Below are 13544 nucleotides of genomic sequence, written 5' to 3'. Positions count from 1 at the left end.
TAATTATTTACTTCAGTGTGAAAGATTGAGTTTTCTGAAGGTGTGAAAAGTGATATTTACATTGCAGTGAACATAACACTTTGACAGAATTATTGTCTTACAAAAGTTACCAAATTGTCTCCCCCTTATCAGTGTCGAACCCTACATAAACAGTTGACTTCATTTTTATGCTAGATCCACATTGTCAAGGCAAAATAATGACAGATCATGGTCATTTATGGAGTTAATATCGCTTTTTGACGTTTGTTATTCTCTTGAAAACATTTCATTACAAACTGTAAATTTCTCATTTAACTCGTCAATCAAGACTCACTGTTCAATTCGAAAAGTGCTATTTTTGTTATTTAACCAACAGCAGTCTCATACATTTCAAGAAAAAATTTTTTTGAAGTTTAGTTGGTATATTAACTATATCCAAATATATGATAAAGAATTTTATTGACCTTAAATATTTTTATTTACTTTTGTTTATATTTTTCAAGATTTTGCAAACACGGAACTACTTTTTAAGATGCAAGTACACTGGGTGGGATAATTTACATTTCAAGGTTTTACATTTGTACTGAAATAATTTAATTTTCCAATAGACAACTACACAAAAGAATGTATAATAAATAGAATATTCCATGTATCAAGTAAAATATGTATCTCTCATCGTGTGACAGGACTAAGGAGATATTTTCACGTGTGGCGTATCTATTAATTATGTATTTTCTTTCATGATTTCATGATCTTAATCTTGGCACAGACTGTGATAATGTCTTTTTTCACTTGAGACAAATACAGTATTTCATCACAAAATCAATAATGATGATGATAAAGGATTTTATGTACAAACTACTATACAACATCATAAATACACTCGCAAAATGTAACCTAGACGTCAGATTCACCAACATAACAGAAGAGTCAGGGGATGTGATTTCAGGGGGATACCCTCTTTGACTTAGCAGACGATCATTACAGGAAGATGCTGCAGACCACTTAAAACTTCATAAATAAACCACATTTGGATCAATGATGGTCTTGCATGAGCAGCCTTCGAAACTCGCACTAATCTGCTTGACCAAGAATTGTTTCGAGGACAAGTAAACATCCAATGATGCTAGTCCTCATTGACTAGTAGCATTTGAACATTATACGATAATTCTGAACCAGTTCTCAATGCTTTAATAATGCTACAAATTGGAACTTAATAAAGCTGACAGAAAATGTAAACATTTCTGGTTTATTCACATGATTCAAGCAGAACTAGCTCCTAAGTCTGAGGACCAGTGAACATGAGTTAAATAAGGTCTATACTGGGCCTCTGGACCAGTGTTATGGAAGTTACCTGTTTCTCATCAGCTATTGCTAAAACAGCATCACACTGGCAAGATCGCGAGAGACACACAGTCAGAAATGTCTCCTTGCTTGGAGGAATTCTTCAGCATTGAGCAGATTGCTTGTGTGAACATATGACTGCTAACTCCAATTTCCATCATTAAAAACATTTGGAGTGTCTGTCCTATGGACAGGACTTTATAAGGGATGCAACCTTTCTCCTTCCTTATTCAAGTTATTGTATCATTTGACATACTCAAAAAGCATAAAATACTCATATCCCCCACCAATACCACCATTATCAAAGTTGTGGCCATAGAAACTCGAAAAATATTTTTTTCAAAAATCCCAAACTATCAAAAGGCACCAGTTTGTCACAAGCCCTGTTTGTGCCAAGTTTGGTTAAGATATCTCTATTGGTTTTTCAGTTCTGCTCCGGAAACGAAAGATGAGGGACGGATGCACGGACCGAGAGCACCCATTCCTATATCCCCCTTTCACTTCATGGCAGGGGATAATAATCAGGTTAACATGAACTATTTGTCTGTTTCATGAACAAGCTGCTGACAGCTGCTGCATACACACATGGCAGCTGGACTTCAGACCTGTCAGATGGCTGGAAATCATACAGCTAGCCAGCATCCAAGTGCAGCAGTTGCCACATCAGTGACCTACACATATTTTAACAGTTTCACTGTTCTGCATATCTATGTATTTAGTGTATCCCAGGCCTATATGATTCAGTGCTGTACACAATGCAGGGTTTAACATGTCCACTAGTCTGGTAGGCTGAGGCGAGTGAAAAAAGCATTGAAATTACTTGCTTTTCACTGGACTCTAAATACACCAATGGTGTCTATGTCAGCATAGTCAGCAACAATGAATGACATGTGACATATAATAAACTATTATTATTATTATTATTAAATCATTTTCATGTCAAAACTACAGAAACATGTACAGATTTTGATAAAACACTGGAAACTGGAGACTTAATGTTGATAACTTTTTGATTAAGAAATAAATGACGAGTGGGACTTGTTTATCGTACAATAAAACACTACAGCTAGAATAAACCATGAGGGGGTTTATTCTCTCTGCAGTGTTATTTTGTACGATAAACAACAACTATGGGGAGCTTATTTTTCAAATAAGATATCAACATCATGTACAGCCTCTTTAAGGATGATGATAAAATGTACAAGCTTTAAAAACAATCTGACTTCAGCAATGTTGGACAAGTCCATTTTATGACGAGGGGGGGTAAGTTTGGTATTTTCCGGATATTCTCACAATTTTCACATCGATAATCTGTGCCTTTTCTCCCAATACTTATTGTGATATCTCTCCTAAATTTGGATGAGATTATTCAGCCACTGCGTTAATATGCATAGCACAGCGACTTCAATAGGGAACAACTCATTGGACACTTCCATTTCAAGAATAAAGACGATCAATTTACAAAGTCATCAAGTAGCGAGCGAGTAGCGAGTAGATATTCAAATCTCCAGAAATGATGTCATGATAGAACAATATTTTATCGTGAAATAAACCATGCATCCTTCTTCATGCTTCTTTGTGATTTAACCCGTGAAGATCCGGGTTATAATTGCAGTGTTCCCGTTTACCGGCAAATACCAGTTTTTTACCGACAAAATTAAGCTTGGACCGGTAATTCATGTGACTGCCAGTCCCTGTGGACTGGCAAATAAAGTACCGTAGAAATCTTTGTTATTGAACAAAACATTGGTGATATTCATATAAGTACATCTTTCGAACAAAGTCAGCATGACTGTTACCATCAGGGTTTCCCCTTGTCTATTTCTAGGATAAATATCCATTTGTAGCAACTTTGTCTCGAAATATTAAAAAAGAAGAAGAGAAAATTGTGACTGAAGTTTTTGTGATTGCCATATAGATCTAACTAAGTTACTTCAGAGATGACATCTCTGCACCGAACATTATGTTGAATGAATTAAAACCAAATAATTTTCATATATGTTTATTTATTTGTTGAAAGTTGGGACTGGCAAAAATTAGGGAGGACTGGTAATTTTAAAAGTTTCAAAAGCCATCAGGAACACTGGAATTGGTCTTCAGCAAGGCGACTATGCTTGTCGTAAGAAGCGTCTAACAGGATCGGGTGGTCAGGCTTGCTGACTGTGTTTGATGCATGTCCTCGATGCTCATGATATCAATCACCAGATTGTCTGCTCCAGACGCGATTATTTACAGACAGACGTCATATAGCTGGAATATTGCCGAGTGCTAGGTTAAAGAACCAATATACAAAACGGTTTGATTTATCGCGTAGATATTTTATACTACACAATACCAAGCAGCCATGTCAATGAATAAGGCTCCATGTAACCAGCTGTATAATGATGCTGTGTAACATTACCTCAAACTGATACATTTCAGCTGACACAATATTGATCCAACATTGCCATCTGCAAGCAGGGATTGTCAGGTAGCAAACAAAAGTTTTGCCACACCTGGTACAATGTGTAAAACACATAACCAGTGAGTGCGTTGGAGGCAAATGGACAAAAAAATTAACTGGTCTGAATAATGTTCACAATTTTTCATCTAGAACAAAAATCCTAACACAATAAAACGTTTACTTATAAGAAGATGCATCAAGTAAGTAGGAAAGTCTGTACATACCGTATTTGACGTAATAAGTGCCCGCTCTAATAAGCGCCCTTCCGATTGATCAATGTACACAAGACATATTTATTCGTGTATAATACGCACTCGTGTGTTATATGCACCTTAATTATGGGTAATTAAATTCTGGAAAAATATATCTGTCGTATATAAACAGTTCAGACCGTCAGCATAAACCACGAAATTTATCTTTTTAATTCCGTTTTTTTCCACCAAAATAATATTCTAATAAGAGCCCCCTATTTCTAATTTTGAGAGCGCCCTGGGCGCTTATTACGTCAAATACGGTATTATACATGAGAGACAGATCTTACCAGGAAATAACTGCCCATAATTAAGGGTGCGCATTATACACGAATAAATAAGGTTTGGGTACATTGATCAATTGGAAAGGGCGCTTATTGGGATTGTTCACTTGACAATATATTAGCAAATAAGGCCACGGGCGCCTAGTAGAGCAGGGCGCTAATTACGTCAAATAGGGTAATGGAAATCAGTAGCCCATCAAATTCATCACAAGTCATGACAATTGAACTTTCATCCGACTTCCATCTGCTGTAGACACATGTTAGAGTGTGGTTACAAGTGGGTCATACCACTGTGCTGTTTGCACTGTAAGTCTTAGTTATCACATGGTGCACATAAAACGTGTAAGGATGGGCTATCCGGAATTAATTTTGTCCCGCACAGAGGCCGATATTGCTACCCTGCAGCAAATGACAGTACAAATTCCAAAATTGGAATTAAAAATTTCCAATTCATATATTATACATGTAGTTATATAATTAGAGAAAAAGCAACAAGCTACAAGGAATTAGATTATCTGTCACGAATCAGTGATTGGTGTTAATCCACAGCTTTTCGTGAGGGACTGGCAGCATTCATTCACGAGGGATAGATAATCCATCATTCCAAGCTTCACTGAAGGCACCCTATTGTTCATATGATGTAACATAATCAATTTGTGATGGATGACGCCATATCATATATCTCTCAACAATGAAGCATTGTGATGTCATATGGCTTCAAATGACCAATCAGCATTGAGACTCGCTAAAATGCACATGTGCAAATATCGTAGAGTTATTACACACTGTCTATTCTACCCTTTTGGGTAATGTCTAATGTTTTGGCCGTGTACATGTTGTAGGGCTGACTTGTAGTTCTCTGATAACAGGACCAATAAACATGACAAGGAGCTTTATGCTTAATTACATTATTTTAATGAATGAAAATCAAAGTATAATGTTAAATTACCTTCTGCAGGGTTCACTCTAGGATTTGTTTGTTTGTTTGTTGTTTAACACCGCACTAAGCAATATTCTAGCTATATGATGGTGGTCTGTAAACATGGTAAATAATCGAGTCTGGACCAGACAATCCAGTGATTAACATCATGAGCATCGATCTACGCAATTGGGATCGATGTCTTGCATCAACCAAGTGAGCTAGCCTGACCACCCGATCCTATTTATCGCTTCTCACGACAAGCATGGGTTGCTGAAGACCTATTCTACCCTGGATCTTCATGGGTCTCACTCTAGGAATTTTCTGACATAGGATGTTTATATGAAAAATTCAAATATTCAAGAGGCGCGCCCACACAGCACAATGTTAAAATGCCTCATTGTATTTAAAAATGTGGGCTTTTTTCAAATTTAAGGGCTAAAAGCACAAGGCCCCACCCTAGAATTATCCCTGCCTCAGAATATAAGAAAATAACAACTTAATAAAATAAAAAATTCACAATTCTGAACAAAAGTGCTAGTTCTTCTGAATTTTTCTGCCAGTGGAATCATTAATAAATCCTTGGCTATAGCTGAGCAATCTGTTATTAAATAGAACAGAAAACACAAAATGTGGTATTTCCACAAATAAGAAAGCACTGTAAATGATAAGAACACACAACATTTCCAATGGAACCACACCCAGTAAATCACAAAGACCGCAACAAACCGAGTGCGCATTGAAACTGGCAGGTCTTAAGCATAACAATGCACACTATATGGGGATTGTGTCTATGTAATTTGTGTGGCTATTTCTAATTAAAGTGTGTAGATATTTCATAGTATGGTTGCTCTTTGCTGGTTTCTTTGGTAGGCCTGGGGTTGCTGAAGATCAATTCTAATCCAGATCTTCACGGTGGGGGAGGTTGTACACTGGCGTCACCACACACCCACACACCATTGTCAGCTGCTACAGCCTAACAGTACACCTTCATTGATTTCATGTATATTTCCAACCCAAAACACCAAGAAATTGATCACAATGTTGGTATCAGAGGATTTTCAAAAGAATATGACATCATCAACACTACCACATGGAAGCCTTTTAGAAGCATTTGTTGTTTTTTTGTTTTTCTTGAAATTTCAAGATACTAAGTTGAAATTTCAAAATGTTATGTTGAAATTTTAAGATTATAACTTGAAATTTCAACTTATGTATCCTGACATTTCATCTTAGTATCGTGAAATTTCAACTTAGTATCTTGAAATATCAAGAAAAAAACCAAATAGCCCTAAAAGGCTTCCATACTACCATGCAATATTTTGGGAAAATAAAGTAAAACAAGAAGTAGTCATGATTCAACTTATTCAACATGTTTAAAGCATGGAGGGGTCACGGATGGCCAAGTTGTCTAAGGTGCTGCAATTCGCTGGGCAGAGTTGCGTCCCTTGGACACGCCAGAAACCTATGATTGTGGGTTCAAATCCCAGTTCGCCCTGATTATGTTTCTAGGTTTGTCAGCACCATACCCATGCTCGTGGGTTTAACCCAAGTGGTTAACCCCAAGACCTGCATCACTTCGGGCTTTCCTCCCACATTAAGCTGACATACCATGATATTGTTAAAAGCAGCGTTAAACCCAACTCACTCACTCAATAAAGCATGGAACTGTATAACAGTTATATAGATCCGTGTTTAAGGTGTCTGGGAATCAGTTCATAAAATGAGAATATTGAAACAAATAATTTTTGGACCTCGAAAATCTTTTCCAAATTTTCATTTCGTGTATTCTAGTTCTGATAAGAAATATGTTTATCATTCTTGATAAGATACGAAAACAATGATAAAACTCACTAACCATGAGAACAGCTCATTCAGCCCTTTATCTTTGTGGCAACTAACTGCTGTATTTGAAGTAACTTGATAAAGTGCACATATCATACTGTACTAAGTAGATCCATATGTAGTGCATTATGAACAACTAGGTTACCGAAATACCAAACTTTGGCAAAAAGTGATTGAGAGAAATTTTTGTTTTCTTTTCCTGAATGATCCAGAGCTGAAGATAACCTGCTTAATTGTTTAAAATACTCAAAACAAATTACCGTTTACCAATTAAGTTTGAGTAGCTTGTGTACAAATTCGCATGGAAATTTCAAAAACCCAATAGTATAACAATACTCTGCATAATTACCCAATGTACTGCATACCTGCATTTCTTTACAATGTTTACAGATCTTTACGTACAGGAATCACAAATACTCATATGAACTCTACCGCAGTGAATAATGCATAAAATGGCTGCCACATCTCGCTTGTTGTTAATTTTGAAATTTTTCTTTAATTGTCTACTCATTGGTGTAGATTTGGTTGGTTGGTTTGTTGTTTAACGCCGCACTCAGCAATATTCCAACTATATTCTACCCAATTGGGATCGATGACATGCATCAACCAAGTCAGCGAGCCTGACCACCCGATCCCGTAAGTCGCCTCTTATGACAAGCATAGTCACCTTTTACAGCAAGCATGGCTTGCCGAAGACCTATTCTACCCCGGATCTTCAAGGGACCATTGGTGAAGAAATACACAATAGACTGGACCCAAGCAGGGATTGAACTCCAAAGCTTTACAAGCGAGGGTAAAGACAAAAAGCCCTTGTAATGTTAAAACAATGGGGAAATTGGGAAATTTGTACTAGCCCTAGGGCTGGCCGAAAGGATCCATAATTGGAATTATCATCGATGGGAAGAAATATTAATGATTATCGATAAGAAACTGTTGTCATCAATAATAACTTACAGAAACTATTGTGATGAAATCAAGTTATGATTTTACCGAAACAGACTTGTTATTGTCATTCATGTCAAATGTCGAAGAAAAGTATTGTGGTCAGGCTACTTTTTTGGTTATATCTCAAACGGCCACAATGTAATCCATGCATACATGTGTCACTGCTCTCCAGCGGTGTGAAATATGTTGATTTCTGTTGGTATTTTCTTGCATATTGCTTAAAGTTATTTATCGATAATTTATCAATATTTAGTTAGCGATTATCGACCTCTAGGATTAATATCGATAGCCAGACCTTACTTGCCCGCATGAATTTGTACTAGCCCAAGGCTAGCAGGCTAGTGTTAGTTCTAACTCTGCCCACGGGAGTAAACACATGTTAAATACCCAAAGAAAACTATCAATACCCAATGTGAATGATAACAAGTGAGGCATTACTCAACGGACTCCATTAGGATTATATTATTTGGAGTCTGAATACTAGAAATATCTTGACTCTGTTCTGCACGGTCTGTTCTCCAAGAACAATGGCAGGAAACTACTGTATCCGAGTCCAACAAACTGAAAACTGAGCTCCCTGTTTGCAATATTAACATGATAAAAGACCATCAAGCTCAGGAAAAGTAAAAAAAGTTTTTTATGAGAAGTACCTACTTCCTTGAGAGAATGTTCAACCTTTCAATATGAAACAGGAAACAGAAAGTTTCCTGCCCCATTAAACAAAGAGAATGACTGAGATGAGATGATACACTTGTAAATGTCATCACGGCCATTAAAATATAATAAAATCCTTTATGTTTCAGCCTAAATATTTCAGTGAAATTACACCATAAATATGTTGGCTGGAACTGTAAAGAAAGAAAGGTTAGTATAAGATCAGTGGTGAGCTTGCAACAGAAACTGCTACTGGACAATGAGAGCCGTGTCAATGACTATCTCGGCTAATAGGATGGAGTGCGTGTCACATGCTGGGTCAGTAATACTAAGAGAGCTTGGTTGTCAGGGAGATTTCATCAGTAGTCAATATGTTCATTGTAGGGACATGCATTGTAAAATGTTATGCAAGTTTATTTTGTTCGTTTGTTGTCACTAATGCCACACAATGAGCAATGTCCTAGCTGTTGGGTTACAGTGACACACGATAACGCTGTGATCAGCAATATTCCAGTTGTATGATGACAGCCTGGAAATAGCCGAGTCTAGACCAGACAATGTTGTGCTTGATATTATGAGCAACAATTTTAGCCCTTGGGTTACGAGACACGCTATCATACCGCATACAGCAATATTCCAGCCATATGTTTGTTTGTGTCTGCTGTTTAACGCCGCACTCAGCAATATTCCATCTGTATGACGGTGGTCTGTAAACAATCCAAGTCTGCACCAGACAATTCAGTGATTGACATCATGAGCATCGATCCACGCAATTGGGATACGATGACATGCATCAACCAAGTCAGCTAGCCTGACCACAATAAGGCCTAGACAATCCAGTGGTTGATATTATGAGCAACAATCACAATTACAATGACAAAGTTTGCTACTCATAACTTATCTATTTTTGGTCCAGTTCCACAAAATGATCTTAGCACTAAGACTGAATTAGCACAATGATGACTGTGACCAAATTGTTTGTGAGACGATGATTACCTATGTTAGAGAAAGTGAGAGAGTATGGTTCTACGCTGCTTTCAGAAATATTTCAGCAACATCACGGTGGGGGCCACCAGATTTTGGCTTCACATATTGTACCCATGTGGGGAATCGAACACGGGTCTTCGACGTGACGAGCAAACGCTTTAACCACCTGGCTACCCCACCACCCCACCTGTGTTAGAAATTAGGCGGTTCCTGGGTAATTAAGATTTGCTGCTACAGAGAGGACAGTAGTGTTATCATAGTTACAACAAGCACCGGTTGACTTTCAGTACAACAACCGCTCCAGTTGCTGCCAAAGATGTCAGATGACAGCCCTTTTTATAAACTACAGACAGGTATAAAGATAGCCAGCGGATGATGCGGGCACATGAACAAGCCCTATAAATAGATTATTACTGAAAACATATCAGGACACTTGGGATGTCACGATTCTTGATAATATTCTCACACGATAGGCAGGCCTCAAAGTTGCGACTAAAATGGTAGCCAATGCGACCTAAATTTCAGTTTGTTTACTATCTAAACTTCAGAGGTAGCCAAATGACTACCTAGAAAAATATCTTGTGGCGACTAAATTCTATTGCTACACATCTGTAGACACAAAAATTAATAATAGCTGATATTGGAAAATACGTCTGCTAATAATTGTACTCGCAAATAATTCCTTCTAAAGTCGTCAATGAACCAAAATACATGAAAATTAATGTAATTAGTTATTTATTTTAGCTGAAAATGCTCATTGGATAAGCGAGGATATACCTATATAATCTAGTAACATAAATTGCATCATTGTTCAAGTCACAAGTAACAAATTTCAAGTACAGTTTCCATTAAGATACAATTTCAAGACTAGTGCTGTAACTTGTACATATTATAATAGTTATTTGATAAAGATAATTTCAAATGCATTTAGCTACCTACAATATTGGCTTGACTTCTTGATTTTACCACTGGCTATCTGGAAAAATATACCTGTAGCCATATGGCTACTTGGTAAAAATTTAAACTTTGAGGCCTGATACGATATGTGATACACACATGTATACCTGTATCGATTCATATTTTAATTCTGTATCAATTCAAATTTTGATCCTGAAACCTTTCACGCATGAATCACTGAATCATATTTAACTCATATAATTTCAGGTGCACATATAAGGTATTTTGCGAACAGGGAATTGGGTATTTTTTGTATATTAGAAATGCTAATATTCTCACTCCAGTTTTATCTAAAATATATTGACTGAATTTCAAATGAGATATCATATTTTCAAATATGAAACAAAATATTCAGGTATTCCAAGCCTTTTTAACATTGTTTATGCCCTATTAAATATATAAAATTTCCATTAAAAAAGTATTACAATACATATCATAAATATAGTATTGTGATATGTATCATATCGGGAGATTGTCATGTTGTGACATCCCTACAAGATAACCCCACAAAATTCTGAAATTCTACAAGCCTTCTGGATACTGGTCAACACTTAACATACTGATGCTTTCAACATTAGACAACTTACTTAGGCTAAGGGACTAGTGTCAATATGCTTCTCCAGAATATATTCATACAAGTTCGGGCACGAAAAATCAAAAGGTATAATATCATAATGCACACAACCAGTCACAGTGAGGCTGTCAGGTAAATTCCACATACTGAAAGTCTGCAGTTTACCCTAATCCCATATCATAACAAAATCTGATCATGGTATATAATACAGCAGTATGCATGTTCTGAAGTAGAGCCACTATTGAATTTCACAGAGTTTGACATTCCGGACATCAGGAAAGGAACAGGACTGGTGCCCTGTGAAAACAGACTCGCCTTGACTATAAAGCAATTGTGTACTCCGATTTGGGTTAGGGTAGATCTGTTGTAGACAGAATAGTACCTAGGCATATTTTTGTAGCACCTGTTTCACTTGTAGTATAAGGGGGAAATATTTGTAACCCATTCTGCTAATAATAGCATGGACGCTAAGGCCTGGGGCCTAATACACTCAGCGTCCACAATAGTAACATTTCTCACAATGTCAATCACGGTATTATTGCCATATTCTTTAACAACATTAAAAGCATCGCCAGATTACCTGTTAGACAGCGACAAGCAAATTGCGGTACCCTGTGTTTCTAAGATGTTGTGTTGTGTCCTCACCTGGTCACAATCACAGCAAACAACGAAGTCACCGATCCCCAGTTCAAAGTGCAACTGAACGCTCTTGAGCTAAATGACAACCTCTTCACCCGAATTTTCATCTTTATTTAACATATTAACTGACTGTGTAACGATATGTTGTCCATAGACTACACGGCACGAGTGCTGACTGCCAAGTTACAACAATATTTTGTGTTTCGGACCGACAAGCTGGACGAGTGAGTTTTGACAAGCTCAAACGATGTAAACAAATCTCCCATCTCTCGATTCCTTCACGTATCTATGTATGACTAAAGAATATTTACATACCTGAGATTGTACTCTTCCATCTTCAGTGACAACCCAATGCGTAAAGCCACTCGTCAACAGACTTTGTTCCAGCAAAAGGTTCACAGCAACCAACACAACCATGGACGGCGCCATGTTTGTGATGATGAATATTCATGAGGAATCATCGCGCCGGGCTAAGTCTTTTTATGGAACAGGTGCACGTGGCAGGCGAACATTGAACAAGCGAGCAAGGTAGATTGCTTGTTGATTGATTAAAACAACAACAGCTCTAATTACTTCCAGGATGACATTATGTCGCGAGAAACACAATAAAGGGAAACCGATACTGTATATATCACTAAATTATGAAGATGATAACGACAACGCAAAATAAACATTGACAACAATGAACGTTGTAGGTTGATACTAGTGCTAGAAAGTTTTTCCTGAAATCATTTTAACAAGTTAAAGGCTTTTTATTGCAGCGATATAATCAATCGTGTTTCTTTTTTATTGTTATGCTCTGGATCTAGAGCTTGACCTAACCGAGGGCACAGATCAATTATTCTCAATGTACTTGTATGAAATATCATATGGGCCGGAAATCTCCATGCGGAAAATGATTCTGCACGGGTGTTAAGTTCACCGGCAGAGCCTTACATTCATTTGCATAACATTCGCAAATCACCTTTAACCAATACATTTTTGAGTTTCCTGCGTCCAAATTCGCAGTTTAAATTTAAAAATAAAATAAAATAGAATAACAACAAGCGTAATTACAGATCGACAGATGGGAGGGTATTATTTGGGGAAAAGACTTAATATAAAATTATATTTTTAAAATGTTTGTTTGTTGTTTAACGCCGCACTCAGCAATATTCGAACTATATTACATCGGTCTGTAAATAATTAAGTCTTGACCAGACAATCCAGTGATTGACATCATGAGCAACGATCCACGCAATTGGGATACGAATTGGCATAATGACAGAGTATAGCTCGAGGCCGAACTATATATGTGATTGTGGTGCATTAATGGTGGAATATTAAATATCCTGAGACCGATTTACAGCTACTTTACATGTGCTTTTCAATAGCACCGTAAGTTTGTAAACTCCTGGCTTATCCCAAAAGTATTATTAATGAAATTAGCTCTAAAGGTTGTGTACCAAGTTTAAAACCCAATGCATTTTTTAACTTGAGTATTTGCATGTTTACTGCAGTACTTTATTTACTGATCGAATGCAGGCGTCATGCATGGACTCCACGCACTGGACTCAACAGTGCTTTGTTTGTTTGTTGTTTAACGCCACACTTAGCAATATTCCAGCTATATGACGGCGGTATGTAAATATTCGAGTCTGGACCAGATAATCCAGTGATTGACATCATGAGCACTGATCTACGCAATTGGGATACGATGACATGCATCAACCAAGTCAGCGAG

At 37.1% G+C, this 13544-nt stretch overlaps 1 protein-coding gene across 4 annotated transcripts in view; it reads right to left on the bottom strand.

The window, feature by feature from the left end:
- Positions 1-12284, bottom strand: part of LOC124138187 (tetratricopeptide repeat protein 17-like) — a 77732-nt gene extending 65448 nt beyond the window's left edge. For 2 of the 4 annotated variants that reach the window (XM_046504726.2, XM_046504725.2), the window contains exon 1: positions 12137-12282. In XM_046504726.2, coding sequence (XP_046360682.2) covers positions 12137-12250 — 114 coding nt within the window. In that variant the 5' untranslated portion in view covers positions 12251-12282. Of the gene's footprint in view, positions 1-12136 lie in introns of all 4 variants that reach the window. The other 2 variants (XM_046504724.2, XM_046504727.2) reach the window with 2 other exon arrangements.
- Positions 12285-13544: the final 1260 nt, after the last annotated feature.

Source organism: Haliotis rufescens, unplaced genomic scaffold, assembly GCF_023055435.1.
Source record: "Haliotis rufescens isolate VD_foot unplaced genomic scaffold, xgHalRufe1.0.p SCAF_6, whole genome shotgun sequence".
Taxonomy (NCBI): Eukaryota; Metazoa; Mollusca; class Gastropoda; order Lepetellida; family Haliotidae; genus Haliotis; species Haliotis rufescens.
This window is presented reverse-complemented; position numbering and strand designations above follow the sequence as displayed.